General features: G+C 42.4%; 1 protein-coding gene across 3 annotated transcripts; it reads right to left on the reverse strand.

Annotated features, from left to right (window-relative positions):
• Positions 1 to 1,173: 1,173 nt before the first annotated feature.
• On the reverse strand, positions 1,174 to 16,519 carry ZDHHC22 (zinc finger DHHC-type palmitoyltransferase 22). Of its 3 annotated transcripts, none has more exons than XM_039389678.1 (3): positions 15,466 to 16,519; positions 11,228 to 11,355; positions 1,174 to 1,314 (listed from the first exon to the last, which is right to left on the reverse strand). In XM_039389678.1, the coding sequence occupies exons 1-3, from the start codon at positions 16,022 to 16,024 to the stop codon at positions 1,270 to 1,272; spliced, it is 732 nt and encodes a 243-aa protein (XP_039245612.1). In that variant the 5' UTR covers positions 16,025 to 16,519; the 3' UTR covers positions 1,174 to 1,269. The 3 variants fall into 3 exon arrangements, with proteins under 3 accessions (XP_039245612.1, XP_039245613.1, XP_027575884.1); XM_039389679.1 differs by lacking the exon at positions 1,174 to 1,314 and adding an exon at positions 6,200 to 6,547 and having other exon boundaries at positions 15,466 to 16,518; XM_027720083.2 differs by lacking the exon at positions 1,174 to 1,314 and having other exon boundaries at positions 9,182 to 11,355; positions 15,466 to 16,510.
• Positions 16,520 to 16,857: the final 338 nt, after the last annotated feature.

Here is a 16,857-nt window from a genome sequence, read left to right on the forward strand (position 1 = left end):
CATTATTCTTAAAATATGACAGTCACAATAACAGGCCACTGCCTGCATCTCACATTAGCATGAGGAAAGGAGGAAATCACCCCATTGTTCTCCACGGCATAACCTATCTTTGGGCATGCTTTTGTAATTCCTTTATCACACCCTGTTCTGATGGAAGATCAGTCCTTAGCACATCATTTTTCAGTAAATGGGCTACTGCATCCATTTTAGGTCCCTTCAAAATATAAATGTGACTAAAAGTAAGTCTCTATTTGCCTGAAATTGTTTCAGTTTGGGATGAGAACAGATATAGCAACAGTCAGTTCTTGGGCTCCTCTCATACATTTCTGTGGCACCCGAACTCCAGGTGAGAACTTCGCTAACCTAAGCACACTTAACAGCATGAAATCGATATTGGCAATTGTGTTCACACTTAATGTCCAACTAGGGCCATTAGCACTGACATGTCTAACATATGCTTTTGGACTTCTTATTTTTTTGAGATTTGCCCTAGTCTCTTTCTTATTAACTTTAAGAAGATCTTGATGAAAACTTGATATTTATGGTGTGTACCATCAGCTCTCAATCTTCTTCTAGTGATTGCTATTAATGTTCAGTATTTCCTTAGCATGACAAAGTATTTATTTTAAATCATACATGGTTCTCAATGCACAGTACTTTTCCATTGCTTTTCTACGATCTAAATTGTCACATCAGGTAGAAGATAAAATAAGAGAACTTTGAGTGAGGGACTGGTTGCCATATGGCTGACACCTAAAATCTCAGCAATTTGACAGGAAGAAAGTGGAAAAAAGGAAGTAAATTCCACAAAATTAATGCCATAAGTAGGTGACAGCTGTTAGTAAAGGAGAAAGAATAAAGGCAAAGGAAAGGAGACTGAACACCAATGTTACCAAAGATTTTTGTCACAGATGCATAAAAATAGATTTTAAAGTAATCATCCACACAGTGTCCTAAGCCAGTTTTCAGGTTTCTTTTTAAAAATCTGAACATTCTATTTTTAAACAAAGATTATTTTTCCCATTTGATTTAGGTGTGTAATCTGAAATGTATCTTGATGGCAGAGATGAAGTCATTTGCTGCTTTCATTGAGTGCTTGCTCCTCTCCCCTGCTCTCTCTTCCAGCCAAAAAGTATGCTGTAGGCTTAAGTTTGTGGCTTTAATCCTGCAAATCACACCCACCTCAAAAGCACTTGGCACTGGCATTGCTACTTCTGCAAGAAGTAATTCAAACAATAACATATGGTTGGAGTTGAGATGACCCCGGGCTCAGTTTCTTGTCTCCCCTTGTAAAAGGCACTTTGATCTTCTCAGCTGTAAAATGAGAAAAGTAAAACTTGTTCTCTATTATAAAGTGTTTTAAGCTTTTTATATAGGAATTGCAACAAGAAGTCATGGCTGTGGGCTGTCATGGTTCTGATGCTGGATTTTCTAAAGGCTGAGCATCTGTGTGGTTGGTTATACTAACCTACATTTGGGTTCATGTTAATAAATTAAACTAGATACTCACTGGGTTAATTTCCCCTAATGTAATTCCACAGGTAAGTATAGAGGCTGGTTTCTTATGGTTTGGAAAACTGAAAGGAAGAAATATAGGTGACTAAAATCTCTGTTTCTATGCCTATCCAGGGAAACTTTTATAAATATCTCAAGGTTGATAAGGCTAGAGGAATGGAGAGAGTGTTAGCTCGCTGTGTTGCAGGCACTAAAAAAACCTTCTGTGGTGTAAGCAGACATCTGTCTTGCCCCACTCATGTATTAATTTATGCCCACACGTGTCATTTTCCTCCCCACCATGTAAGCCCATTCATGTAACTGTAGTAGTGCAACATGTGAAACTGGGGTCAAAAGCCTGGAGGCTTATCAGATGTGACATTTTTCTATCTAAAAAGTGACAATACTTGAAATCAGAAAAATGCCCTCAATGCAGTCCTGGAAGACATTGAGTACTGCAGTCTAACCAACAGAACTGTGAAACACATGAGTACAGTGAAGGGTGTGAGTAGTGCAGCTGCAGTTACGGGACTATGTCTATGCTTGAAGCTAAGAATATGCTCAAATATTTTTTCCTAGACTGAGCTACAGTGCTCTGCAACTAGTAGGACTGAGTATTTTCATTACTGCCTCTTCATCCATGAAGCTTCTGTCCTGCTTGCTTGCATGTGTTTACATAGTTTGCACAATTTATTTGGACAAACGCTGGGATTTGTCAAAGTCCAAAGTAAAAAAGATCAGGACAAAGGATTTGTAAGAACTGACTTTTGAGTGGTGTAAATTTTTTAAATAATCTCGGATGGCTTGTAATCTGTAGTAGTGCATTAATGACTGGAACTTTTATATGCCTTGAAGAATCTTTAGTGGCACAGTCTTGCTATTTGTGCACCTATATAACCCAAATGATTAAGCCTCCCTCTCAAAATTCACATTTGTTAAAAGACTTGACATTTGGCTAGTTAAGTTCAAAAGGATTATTTTCTCTGATGTAGTGCTAGAGACTTCTGACCACCAGAGTAATTCTTCTTATGCCTCAGGGACTTCCTATGGGGAGTGAAAGTCCGTACAGCCTCTTAACACTTCAGCTTAAATATGAACCTTAATTTTAAGTTTTTGCTGGAAATTTAAATTATGTATTGGTTACATTTCCACTGGGGTTTCAGTAAGAAATTTTATCAAACAAGTATAAAAGGTCATTCTAGCTGATTCATAAATAATAATAGCTGAGCTAATGAAATGTCTGCTTTATCCTCTTTGGTATTTCCCAGATATTGTGTGGGTCTCCCAGTTCTTCCATGTAAATCTTTTCTATAAGACCTGCTGTGTTTTGTCGAAAATGTTTCTGTGTATTATTTGGAAGGAGAGGGAGAAGGAGCAAGAATAAAGAAGAAAAAGAAATAATACCTTAAAATTATGTCAGAATTCAAAACTGATCTTAAATCTATTATGACATCTCAATTTGCATGTGTTTATGTAGCTGCTCTATTAGAGGGTCCTGACATTTCCAGAAGTTCTTAACTGACAGTGTTTTTCCAAACCATCTGAAAGTTGTCTTATGGGAAGTTAACATACCTAACTGCTCATTTCAAGGTTAAAAAAATCAAATACAAATATAAGTGTGTTTTCTTCAGTTTACACAGGCATGGAGTGGTCATTCTGGCAGTACGTGAAAGTATAAAAAAAGGTAAAAACAGAAGCAGCTTGGGTATCTCTTAGTCCTATTGAAATGGTGAGAAATATCATCCTAACTCATTGAACAAAACCGGCTTTAGGGATGTAAAATTGTGACATTCTCTGCCATCTGTCAATCACTGCTGTAGCATTTACGAACAGAAGCCATGTGGGAATCATGCTCTAATCCCATGCTTATGAAGAGAAGACCAAAACACTGGTTTTTGTTTCTTTCAACACATATCACCTATATATAACTTTATTTGCACAACTATTTGTATTTCATGTTACTTCTATTAAATAAATTAGCACTGGTACGAATAAATATTTCAAACCCAGCTGAGATGGCAACAAGTGCAAAGCAGAATAGAAAAGGGTAGCTCTTCTTGGATCAAGCTTGAGCAACTGTCTAGGTAAAAAATAGAAGCTTCTCTGGATTATTTTTCCCCACTATTATTAATTACTTTTCCAGCAACAGCAGGCAGTTCTCTATTCACTGCAGTTTACCCTGTTCATTCTGTAGCTCCCTAGATGTGAAGATTTCAGCTTCTCCAACCTAAGTTTATTCTAAAGGCTGAGAGTGGAAGAAGTGCTATTTGGAAGTATTTCCTGAAATGTTAACATATCATTTCTTTTTCTTAAATTGAACTGTTTCTAGCTGATGCTTGTTTGTCCAACAAGAATTATTTCTCCCACCCTCCAAAATACATGCATGGTTGCCACATTTTCCTTACATCCACTTTAGCTGTAATTTCTCAAGGTAAACAAACATAACAATTTTTCAAATCTTACAGCTTCTTAATAATTTGTGGCTTTTCTGTGAATTCCATCTGGTTGACTAATGAAGACAATGCCGAATATAATATTCCATGTCTTTACTGCATTAAAGAATGATAGAAAAGGTTTATTGTGATTTTTTTGCTTCGCGCTCCTCTTCATATGCAGCATGAAATCCTGACATCTTGTTCTGCAGGTTCATATTGAGTTTGTCCATCATGGTATAATTTTCAGGCTGGGTTGACATGCCCCTTCACATATTTCACACATTTCTTCTCTTTTCCCATCAACATAATATGTATCCTTATGAGCCCCTGCTAAAATTCATCCCTTCCCAGTAGATGCCAATAGGTGATTGGATGATGCTGAACAAGTTTTGGCCAAATTAGTTCATGGGTAGTCCATACACAAAGCCAAAAAGAGATTGCAAACGGGAGAAATGTGGTGTTGACCTCCAGCCTGACTACAGAATTCTTTCTCTTCTGTACCTGAATCTGATAGGAAGCTTCTGTGTTACAGGAAAAATCCTTACCTTAGCTTAGTAAAAGCTAAGGGGCTTTTAGTGCCCTTTTGACACCTGGATAGTAACATTTCCTTCTGAGCTGATGGCATCTCTTGTAACAGGATATTGGCTCTGTCCAGGCTGACTGTGCCTGCCAGCTCCATTGATTATATAGTCAAACTTCTGACATCCCTGCCTATCCTGAAGCAGTGGAATGATCTAAGATGGTGGTGGGCTGAATCCATACACCTGAAAAACACTCCCGTTCTGGGAGCCAGAAACTGGGTCTTAGAGTTTGATATGAAGTTTCACCTTTCCTCCTTGCATGAAATTATTTTTTGAGCTTTGCTTCCAGAGCTTTAAAAGAGATTTTAGGTCTCTATGAACTGCATCTCTGATAGCCAGGTAGAACTTTGTTACCACATTTTGCTTTCTTAGCTTATTTCAATAGCTTCACATTCACAAATTGACTTACTCCCTTGGATGGTTGGTATGGAAGCATAAAAAAAAGACAGCCAGAGCTGTCAGTAAATTGCAGTTTAGTGCGTACTACTTCAAAGGCATTGATAGATCAGTCCAAAAGATTTTTTTATACCCTATACCATGGCTTGAAGAGAAAAGGAAGAATTATTTCTCTTGACAATAATACTTCCAACATCTCGATCAAGTTTTCTTTAGTGTAATAAACTGCTTAATTAATCACGGTTTTCTCAGACTAATCCGTCCCACTGATTGTTACAGGTGTTCCCCGGAGAAGAAAATCACAGTATCAATACATGCTACTGGAATGACCTATGGTGGTCTTCAGTGCTGTATAAACCACACTTACTTAATATAGCACTCTTTGTTTTGGGAAAACATGTAGTGACAGCCTTGAGTCTCAAACTCTGTGGACATTAAAAAAGAACTGATTCCTGAAAGTTCTCGGTAGAGGCTCATGTTCTCCAAGTCTTGAAGGACTCAGAACATTGATCTTAGCATGGAGTTCTTGAGAGTTCTTAATTAGCAAATCACTTTCTCCTTTAGGTAATGCTATTTTGAAGTTTTTTCTCAAAGCAGCTTTCATAGCATCTGGACTTTGTGGACCTGCTTGACTTTGGCAGTTCACGTTTAGGCCTACAAAGATTGCTTGTGTTGTACTGGTCAACAAGTTCCTCCCAGCAATCATAAACCACTAGGAGTCCTTGCTGATCTGTTTCTTGGATTTTTTGTCACTGACCATAAAGCTCATCTCTGGTCTTAAGCAGTTCTGGATGAGAACATAATTCCTTGGTAATAACCTCTGTGACATGGCTGCATTCAGAAGCTGCTTGTTAGCTCCTAGGGTACTCTCGTGTGTGTCCACTGTGTTAACTCTCTTGCACAGTGAACGTATAAGATTATTAAGGGTATTGCAATGACAAACCAATCTATTGTTTTTTCAGCAGTCTGATGATACGTAAGTTCAGGTCTTATCTCTTCTTGTCCAATACAAGCAGTAAAAACACTGACCTGACAGCTAATGAAAATTTTCCAGTCAGGCATGATAATAACATGAATCTGTGAATGAATGGTGATAAAGACAGACTGAGCAAAACAGCTGAAATATAGGCCAGAGGCTGTGCATTCCTCTAAGCTGGTGTATATACAGTAAAATCAGTAGCAGACAAATGAAACTTTCACATAGATCTTGCTATTGCCATCCACCGCCTTGCCACTTTTGAAGTAAACTGATTAACATGGTCCCTTTGTTTTTAATTGATAGCAATTCTGGAACTACTATTAAGGTGACTGACAACATGTTAAATGAGGCACTTTGCAAATAGTGTATGACACTTGGTACTTGGGAACTTGCATTTTTTTTATTTGTAAACATCTGGGGATAGTAGAGGAATCTGGCTCCAAAAACCTTAAGAGACATGGGACTGGCCTGCCAGACCTCTGACATCACTTGCCAGTCAGATTCAGTAGGACAACCAATGCTGAAAGCTCTTTGGTGTAATGAAGACAAGGCTGCTGCCAGGATGGCTCCATAAAAGGACTGAAGAACTGCTTGGTCCATATTTGCTGACTTTTGGTGTAATCTTCAAGGATTCTTCATTCCCCTGGCTTTCTGGAATAGAGCTGGAAAAGCAGAGACCCCACATGTGGACACATTGTTATTAGAGACCATCTTACTGTCATCTGACATCATGTTTCCGTAGATTTGAATATCTAGCAGGGTACAGAGACTCCACATATGATTTAAATTTTCTTCTATGTTTATTTATTTATTTGAACAAGTAGGTCATTGCTTCACTCCAACCATGATAGTTCTGGTTAGTCTTTAAATAACTCAAAGAGAATTATGTAGACTCTGCAGTTGCTACTCATGATTTCTATCCATGCATCTCCTGCTTATAACATAATTTGCTGTTCAAGAGAGAAAAACCCTTTTGGCTCTGCTGGGGTTTTGAGTTTTTTTGAGCAGGAAGTGATTAGCAATGAGTTTTCTTAACTTTGTGTTCATTCAGTCAACAATCAGTGAAGATAACTTGAATTCTGTTGTCATGCCTCATATTGCGTGATGGCTCTCATCATCCCTGTACACTTCTGCTCTCACTGAGGCCTCTTTCTCTGGTTGCTCTCGATCTCAGCTTTTCTTTCTTTCTCTCAGTCCAGGACTGCTTGTCCTCCTCCAGCTATCTCCTTACAGTTAATGAGTCTCCTCATTCATTTAGTCCGTCTCCTTGCAAGTATTTTTAGACTGTGATCATCTCCCTCGAGCTGGCTATTTCTTAAGATAAATGCTATTTCATGTCATCTCTTCTCCTATGTTCCCTCTGCCTTATTACTTGAGACTCTTATGTTTTAACTCTGTATCCTCTGAGAATATCTAGTGAAGACCTTTTGCATGCAGGCCTTCAGGGCTGCCCAATAATGTAGTATGAAGAGGAAAATCACCTACTACTTACTTTATATGAGATTCTTACTATATGTAAGAACAGACTTCTGGTTTATTTCACAATTGCATCCCCTGATTTGCTCTACACTGTCATTGCAAAGGCTTCTGAGACCCCTGAGGTGACACCATATTTTCAGGTAGTCACATTTGAAATAGACAAGCCACTTAAGCAAAAGTCTGTGGTCTTTGTGCAAGATCTTTAGCAACAGGAAGCTTTTACTTCAGTCATTAGCATTATCAGAGAAGAAATGGTGGTCATCTGATTTTCCAAAGCCAGAGAAGCTTTAAGTGCTTTATTTTTATAACCTTTGTAAGTATTTCAGCATTGTTACAAGAAATCATGTTCCAAAATATATTTGCTATTGCAGGTGCTATGTACTGAAATGCAAATAGTAAGTATATGACTCTCTAAGCACAGAGGATGAGAAGCTTTTATTATTTATCCTTAGAAAACTTGAAAGCCATTGAACAGATTTAGATTTTGTGACATTGCCATTGAGCTCAGCCTCCATTTACTAAATCATAGCAAAGAGCAAAGGTTCTGTTCATAGTTATTGAGCCCCGGTACATTTTCTTGCCAAGGATTTCTACAAGTACAGAAAGGTATGGCAAGGAAGGCATGTCAGGGCAGCTGGCTAATTAAAGAGCTACTCTCAACAGTTCCTGCAGAACCACTATGCTACCCAAAACAGGGCAGTCCATACACTTGGGAATGAGCAGGGAAATAAGTCAATATATAGGGCCAGTCTAATGTTCTATTTTTATAGATCTTTCCATCCCAGAGGATCATAACTGTAAAGGTTGTATCCATCTGAAAGTCCCACCATTACTACTGGAATCCAGCAGTTTGCTGCAAAGGAACCATTTAGCTGCATAAAATGGTGATGCAGCAATTTACATCTGGGAACACAGGTGCCTGACAGGAAGAATAGTTATGTGTGACTGGGTTGTGCTGACTCAAACTGGGATCTGTGCTTCTGCAAGGACTGAAATTTTGTGGTGAGGGCAGACAGCTGTGACCCTGACACAGGAGCCAGGCATGATCCAACCCTGATGGGAACAGGCAACAGGCTTCTCAGGCAACTAATCCTGTTGTACTGTATGGATTCTGTCCATGCAGAGTGGCCCACTGAAACTCTCATTTTGTTTGCTTTTCTCAGTATGTGGCCCCAAAGAGTTTTACAGCCCAAGGCACTGTGGTAGCAGGCACCAAGTGCCATGAGCTGCCCAAGACTGCAGAGGCCATCAAACACCAAAAGCAGAGGGCAAAGATTTCACACCATAATTTCTGCTGGTGGGAGGTAGCTGCTGCCTGAAATGTTGACAACCTGTTTTCTTTAAATATATAAAGGAGAAGAAGCTGAATCACTGAGTCTGTGGAATAAGAATAATCTTGGGAATCCTTCCAAGGTTAGGTGTGTGGCACAAGACTCTGGCTCTAGTCCCAGCATCAAGGTGACTGTCTGCTCACCTTGATGCCGTTTGCCAGTAAGGAATAATTTATGTCGAGATGCTGTTTGTGGGCGATGATAATAGCTTAATTTTCCCATACCTTTCAGTTGAGGTTGATAGTGTAATTTATAGATAGAAATTAGAATGGGTCTGCAAATTGGTTATTAGATGCATTGTTAGATTGGTCATTACATTAAAGTAGGGAAGATGAAAGAACTTGTCAAAAATCACACGATGAATTATTGGCAAAGCCAATAAACAAATCCTAACTTCTTCCTTCAACATGTCTGTGTGTATGCTGTAACAAATGTACAGAGACAGCTAATGACAACTAACTGTCAAAAAGCACAATACAGCTCATGTAAAAAATCAGAACACTTTTTATTGTTCACTGTTAGTGAAAATACAGCATGTTACACATGGAAACAGTGGTGTGTTCATGCGAACACACAACATGGAAGGACATAGATCCTACATGTTTTAATTTTCCAGCTAAGGGTTTTTCCAGTATATTTTCAAGGTTACTTCACTCATCACAATAGACTCTGTTTCTTATTGACTCAAACATGTATTTGAGTGTGAAGTGGTAAAAGACGCTTACAAAGCCTGTAGTGCCACTGGCTTGTGAGAAATTCGAGGATGAAAGTAAGGTGCATTCCCTTACCTGGGATGCACCAAGAGTATTTCTGAGGAAGAAATAACATTTTTCACAGCTTGTCAGCATACTCCTCACCCTATTAGAAGCGATGGATTCCTATCCAGCCCACATAGGGTGATGCAGTTTGCCAAAACAGAGGCTGCTTGTTGCAGCTGCTGGGGAATCCAGCGCTATGATCCTGGTAGAGATGTCGTGGTATCCTTTCTTAAGGCACCTATTAGCATAGGGTCTCATGGACTGTTGCTGCAGCTAAAAAACAACTGACACATTAAGTGGATTAATCCCTGTAGTAATTCTATTAACCTCCTTAATGGAGTTATAACATGGATGAATTTACCCCTTTGCAGCAACGCGAGAGGGAATTGCCCTGGACAGCCTGTAACTACAGTGTGGCAGGGATGTCTGAGATAACCATTTTTCTGTTTGTTTTAGTGCAAAATGAAGTGTCTTGATAGGCTGGAAACCCTTCCTGTCTTCTGGGATTTTGAACTCTTCACAGCACTAATGGTGCAGGTGTCCCCTGTGAGAGGGTGATGCATCAGGGCTCTTACATAGCAGCAAGGCTCTTGGCAGCCTCCCAACTGCTCACTGTGTGTCCACACTTCCCTCTGTCTCTCACAGGCATGCATCACCTGCCTCATCACACAGCTTCTCAAACACATTTTCATTCACCTTGTGCTTTCCTCTCCTTGTGCCTCCATCTGATCAGGATTTATCTGCTTGCTGCTCCCTGTCAGAAGGGCAGCTTTGCCTGGACTCTGTCACTGGACAAAGGACTACTAAAAATAAGTAGCAGAGCTACAGTCCTGACATATTGCATAGAGAGCAGATCAAGAACAGAAATGAGAAATTCTCAATTTCTCTTTGTCTTCCTCTTGATTTTCTAGGCTGTGGAGAGAAGGTTTACCTGTCACATTTGCCATGTGCATAGCCTGCAATCAAGGGCAGCTTGATTGCACTGTAGTTCTGTCATTAAGCGCTTCTCAGTGTTGTGAATCATAGAATCATATCCAGAGTTGGAAGGGACCCACAAGGGTCACTGAAGTCCAACTCGTTGCTCTGCACAGGACAACCCCAAGAATCCTACCATGTGCCTGAGATCATTGTCCAAACACTTCTTGAACAATGCTCATTGAAGAATGCTCTCACATGAAGTTACCTCAAGTGTGTAACCCTGCCTCACGTTGGCACCCTGCAAAACCCTACCAAGGAACAGACACCATTTTTACAGTATATCACAACAGTCCAGCCTCTCTGAAAGCTCCTGCTGAGGTTTGTTAGGACTATGTAGGGTGACTAATGGGGCTGGTGACTGGAGGAGTCAGGCAGGGAGCCACAAGAAGGTCTGACTAATTTTTCTGCTAGTTCAAAGACTGTTGCCACATACACAGGTGCAGTGATGTGACTACTAAGCTGCAGTATCTCATCTACATGTTTTGTGATCTCCATGTTAATATGCTAAATTTATTCTGTTTGATAGCCCATCCTTTCCTCCCACAGCAGCTGCAATCCCGAGACATGGAGTAGCCCAGCTTTTTAGTGATCCAGGAGACAGTGGGAGAGAACAGAGGAGGTGTTGTGTGCACGGGATGCACACCAGCACATGGGTATTTTATTTCTCTTTCTGCCTACAGTAGTCACTTTCCACATTCAGCACAGGGATGAGAAGTCCTAGCAGCCACCTCTTGCCAAAGACCTCTTGCAGGTTCTCCCTCCAGGGCCGGGCTCTTACCACCATCCCTTTCCGCACCTGGTATCGAGTCTGCCCACGCAGGATCAGCAGCATCTGGTGGCAGCAGAAGCCAGCGCAGGCCAGTCCGATCCCAAGCCAGAGGTAGAGCATGAGGATGACAAACATCTCAGAGCTAAGGAGAGCTCCTGCAGACCAAGAGTCAGGGGGAGGGAGGACAATAGAAGAAAGAGCTTAGACACACCTCACATGCAGTGTAACGCTCAACTCCAAGAACCAACAAGCCACCTGTTTTCTCTGGCCACAAGAGGTGACGAAGGAGCAAGACAGGCTGCTTGTTCTAAATATATTAACTTATTTTCTTCATAGTATCTGATGCAATGGACCTCACTGGGGAAATACTAAAATGATAATGGTCTCTCTACACCTCTCATTTTACTGTTAATGTGAGGATCTAGATTATAGGGCCAAATTCAGTCAGAAATTAAGCATGTCTGTAAGAGTCCATCACTATTTTGAAGAATGATTAATTTATTTAAGGATTTATCTACTCATCACAATGAATCTAAGACTTCTAGGTTTTTGAAATGAGAAGTGGATCCTACAGCATGTATATGCTTCCAGAAGCTTTACTGTGTTTATTAACACGAGGCAAAAAGATCTGAGATTTCTCTCTCCATTTTTCTCTCTCTCTCTCCACTATATGTGTGTGTATACATACATATATATGTGTGTGTGTGTGTGTGTGTGTGTGAAGAAAGAAAAAAAATCAATAACGACTTTCCTACCTTTGGGCAAAGGCAGTTTTCACATGAATGCAAGAAAGAAACAGAAATCTTTCCAAAATATAATCCAAATTCCTTTTATAAGGTGCTGCTAGAATAGTCAAAATACTTTGTAGATCTGAAGCTCCTAATTCAACAGAGTTTTTTAGTATATATTTATGATTAATGTATTTAAATAAAAATATTCTGTGGACCCTTTCCTCTACAATGATTTTAGAACTCCTTCTGGAAAATGTTAGTATAACAGCAGGTATCACTGAGTGACCTTTCAGTGTATAAGCCAATCTAAACCCATTAATATAATATTCTCTGTGTGCCCATATGATGTTTACACTCGTATTTTGTGTATATTGCTGTATTATTAAACACCCAAATTTACACAAAGGGAGTTAAATGTGTGTCAATACCGGTATAAATAGCTGGTACCCTCTCACCAGTTCCTGCAAGGTTTAGAAATAAAACATCTCTCACATGCTCCTGTCCCTCTGGAAGACTATGGGCCCTACAAGAGCAACTGTGGTGGAGCAGGTACATGGCTGTTTCAGTTTTTAAGTTCAATATAAGGGTCACTGATATGCATCTCCTCCTTCCCTTCTGCAGAAGGCTGGATTAGGTGATATCATCTGGTTTTGCAATCTGAATCCTGGCTTCTCCACCTGGCAGTGCTGTAAGTGAGAGATTGGGGCAGGCTCCTCTGAGGATGATTTGTAAGGACACTGACTACAGCCTCAAGCTTTCAGAGATTGTCCTCACTTGAAAAACACTCAGGAGTCATTCAGGTTTTTTTCTGAAATGCAGTGTCATCTTTCCCTTCTTATTAGACCCCATTCAGCTCAGTGGGCTCTGTATGCAACGCAGTAATAGAAGAACAAGCCCCTTAGGATAATGACAAATCCTCATACCAATTCTGCCAGAATAACTTAATCTACCAGGTAGGAAGCCTAATATGGGATTCTCTGTCCCTATTTTACTGGACCAGAATGTGACAGACATTTGTTCTTTCCTATAGCTGATACTCAGATGGGATATGGAGAAATACAGCTATTTTCTTTAGAACCTTTGCAAGGCTGCTGTAAGCTTTATTTATATAAGCTGATGAAATTCAACATCCAGAAAGTAATTACCCTTGTTTCCCCTTGAAAATATTAAGCATCTCTGAGCTATCCCTTTCAGATACATGATTTTTTTAACCTTTTCTTCAGGCTACCTACATAAAGCATTTTCTATAATTTCTCTGGTGGATCCAATCTGACCTATGTTTACAAAAGTGCTCTCCATTTGTTCCTCATCACCACAGTCTCTTTTAGTCTCGGATTCACTTTTACTCTAAGTGACCTGGTATGATTTCAAGCTTATTGCCATACATTATCCATGACAGAAAAGCTGAATCATAGGCTGCAATTATAGACTTTGGGTCAGATTCTGAAATGCATGCCTGAGCACAGTCTGGGCAGAATGCGCCAGCTGAAAATTTTCCCAGTATGAAAACAGGGAACACTTGTTGGACATAAGACCAGCAGATTCACCCTTTATCCTCCTTTACTCCTGCAGTACAGTGGGCATGATGGAAAAGAAGAAAGGTAAAGCTTTTTCCCTGCTATAGCAATTCTCTGGATCATATAACAACCCTTAAGTAATAGTTAAGTTAGATGAAAAATACTGTGTGGGCAGCCCTTCCAGGTAACTGTTCAAGACTGTGTATTTCTTACCTGAACTGGAAATTAAATGTGCTGGTAGAAGCCTAGTAGGCCATTTCTCCCAAGCAATCAAGACACCACATGCCTGTATATTGCTGTGTGAGGCAGCAGTTCTCATCCCAGCAGAACTAGAGGTTCTTAGGGGTGCTCTGGCTCCCAACCCTGCACCCAGCCCCATCGTGTCCCACTAAACACTGCCCACTTGCTGTGTTTGGCACTGCAGTTGCTGACACCAGAGCTGGGTCACTTCAGTGGTTCTGCAAAGATGTGCTAGGACGCAGCTCAGTGCAGATGAGCCCTCAGAGTCAGAGAGAACTAATTCCTTGATAATCTCCCACATCCCTTCTCCCCCTCCCAGGCTGCTGTGCTGACCAGAGCTTAGGCACAGGGGAAAATCACTCCCAGTGTTTCTAATGCTAGTGAAGCTCATGCTACATTATTTACAAAAATTCTTCTAGTTGGAAAAATGACTCCATAAAAATGTCATGGCAGGATGTCATGTTTATTGTCTCTCAGTGATTACCATGACAAATCTGCTAATTTGCCAAGTAGAGAGATATTTGTTTGTTTTCAGATGGCAAACCTGCAAACCCAGCCTGGAATCTGAAAAGTAATCTGGAGCCTCTCTGGCTCCTGTATCCTTAGTAGTGGAGACTCCACACTCAGATTGTAATCAACACTTCTGGTGACAGTGCACAAGCCAAAACAGGCTCCCTTCTTACTGAGCTCAGCTGAATCTGCAAAGCTAAAATATATGGGATACATATTTTAACCTAGTGAAAGCTGATCTAAGTGTACAAGGCATGAACTGCATGGGGGAAATGTCAATTTTCTGTAGTTGCTTTCAGGGCAAAGTAACAGTCTAAGCTGTCTGTATAGTCCCTTCTCTAGCTCTTGGGTTTGGACAGAGAAAGGGTTGAGGCTGGAGAGTCTGAGGGTGTGTTGAAAGGTGAAGAGGCAAGGCCAGAAGGGCAGAGGATGAGTTATGGGAGCAACATAAGGAGACGGAAAGAGAAGGGTTGTGGAGATTTATGGAAAGGCCAGGAGAGAGGGGAAAGGGGAAGAAGCAGAAAGAAAGGTAAAGGATGGCAGCAAGGAGAAGGTATTTGCTTTTGATGTGGAGCTCTTGCAAAGAGTGAGCACAGAGAATTTCCTCTGGTTCTCTGTGGACTTGTGTCTCAGACTGGGGTCACAAAAGAGGTGGCTAATCCTGTCACATTAACTCTTCTCTCGATTTCTGTTGTCTGAATCCCAATTCCCAGTGCTGAAAGGATGAAAAGATCTCAGTAAGTTTGCACTGCCAGGAGGCGGGAGGTGGGTGACAGTGGAGGGGCTGAGTGGACCTGGACAAAGAGAACGAGGGTATATCTGCTGGAATACGGGGAACCTGCAGATTTGTAGGAAACAAAAACCTACAGAACCCCCCCATCTTTGCCTGTAAGACCAGCAAAAGATTCCCCACACCTGCAGAGCAATGAGTGAAATCCATTTCCTCTGTCTAATTGCAATATATGTCCTGCACAACAGATAGCCCTGGTCTGTCACCAACAGGTTGGTTATGGAGCATTTTCTAGAGCCTAATGCATTAGGAATAGGGCTGTGGCCGTAACCTGGAGTAGGTCCCAACTTCTATTTCATGTGAAGCAAAGTCCTTTGCAAAGGCTGTCTCTAGCCTCCAAAGAAAGCCAACTGCCCCTCTTGCCCATTTCCCTACCACCCCTCCACAACACGGCTATCCAAGGAAGATCAGGTACCCCCCATCTCAGGAGCCCTAGAGGAAGAACCCACTCCTTATCTCTGAGCAAGGAGTCCTTACCTGAGAAGAACTGGCTGATAGAGTGAGGCAGAAGAGTGAGGAAGGCCAGTGGGTCCACAAAGGACATGGAGAGTGTAGCAGAAATGTAAGCCATGCCTGCCACCAGAGAGTCGAGGCAAGCCAGGGAGGTGTAGAGACAGAACATGATGAAGTTTCGCATGTTCCTGCTCCCGATGCAGTTCCCTGTGAAGAAACAGTGGTGGTCATGCCTCTGGGTGACTCTGGCACACAGTCTACAGAAGTGAGTGCTGGGCAAGGCTGAGCCAGGGGACCTGCTTCCATCCAGCCAGTCCGCCACTTCGCCTCCTTTACCCAAGTTTAAGTCCTTGCCCAAGTCCTCGGGGGAGCTCTGGATCACAAGGACGTAGTTGCCCAGGGCATTAGCTGAGAGGAAGAGGAAGAGGGCCCCATGCAGCAGAGCAGGAGAGAAAAGTGGGGTGGTGGAAGGGTCTCTGAACATGCTGGGGATGAAGAGAAAGATCTGGAGGACGAAGGTCACTAGGGAGATGCACAAGAAGTAGGCTGGAGCCACAACATTGAGCAACCTGAGAACTAGCATTGCGGATTACGTTCCTGCGGGGGAAAGCAAGAAGAGAAGGAACATCAGCGCTCCGGCTACACACTTCATCCTTCCATTTCCTGCCAGGTCCCGGCCCCGCTGCCTCCGGGAAATGCCCTCCGGGGACTGCTCTCCCTCGCCGCCGTTTCACGGCCCCGGCCGGGCCGGTGCAAAGGGACAGCCCGTGGGCAGTGACCGCTTCCCGGCGCCCGGAGGAGACACCCCTGCGCCTGCCTCCGGGGAACTTGCAGCAGCGATGCCCCGGAGGGGCTGCGGCGGCTGGAAGGGGAGAGGCGGCTCCCGCGGTGTGCAGGCGACGTGGGCACCGCTCTGTTCGCCTAGCAGAGTCCCTCTGCCAGGCAGGATCAGTTTTGGTATTGCATGAAAGGAAAAAAGGTGGTGCTGAAGGAGGGGGGAGTGAATTGGAAAGGAGGGGTGGGAGGAGGAGAAGGGGAGGGGGGATAGGTTGCTCTAATCCACTGCAATACGGATCAAATCCAGTGCTCTAATTTATCCCTTAAAGCCACGGATCTACAGATTACCTCTATGACCGCTGCCCCGTTCTGCACGAAATTAGAAAATGTACAAAACAGCTGGTCGAGCGTGTCCAGAGGCAACCTGCAGCGCTCGGCTACCGGGCCGGGGCGTCCCCGCTGCTGCAGCTGCGGCTCCGAGTGGGCACGGCTCATCCCTGCCGGGCGGGTGGGCACCCCCGGCCCGGCACCCCCGGCCCCGGGATTCAGCCGGCATCGTCAGGGCTCAAGGAAAGCCCGGAGGACCACTCGCGGCGGGTAGCTGGCTGGGTGGCCGTGTAGGTGCCCCGGCACCCCGAG

This window comes from Pipra filicauda, unplaced genomic scaffold, assembly GCF_003945595.2.
Source record: "Pipra filicauda isolate LSUMZ 115617 unplaced genomic scaffold, ASM394559v2 scaffold75_size2874737_pilon, whole genome shotgun sequence".
NCBI lineage: Eukaryota > Metazoa > Chordata > Aves > Passeriformes > Pipridae > Pipra > Pipra filicauda.

Bases quoted from the DNA above. Each gene is read 5' to 3' on its own strand.
- ZDHHC22 (XM_027720083.2), bottom strand. From the start codon at position 16,024: ATGCTAGTTCTCAGGTTGCTCAATGTTGTGGCTCCAGCCTACTTCTTG. The intron at 11,356-15,465 runs GTAAGGACTCCT...CTTGGTCTGCAG, and splicing joins TATCAGCCAGTTCTTCTCAG to GAGCTCTCCTTAGCTCTGAG.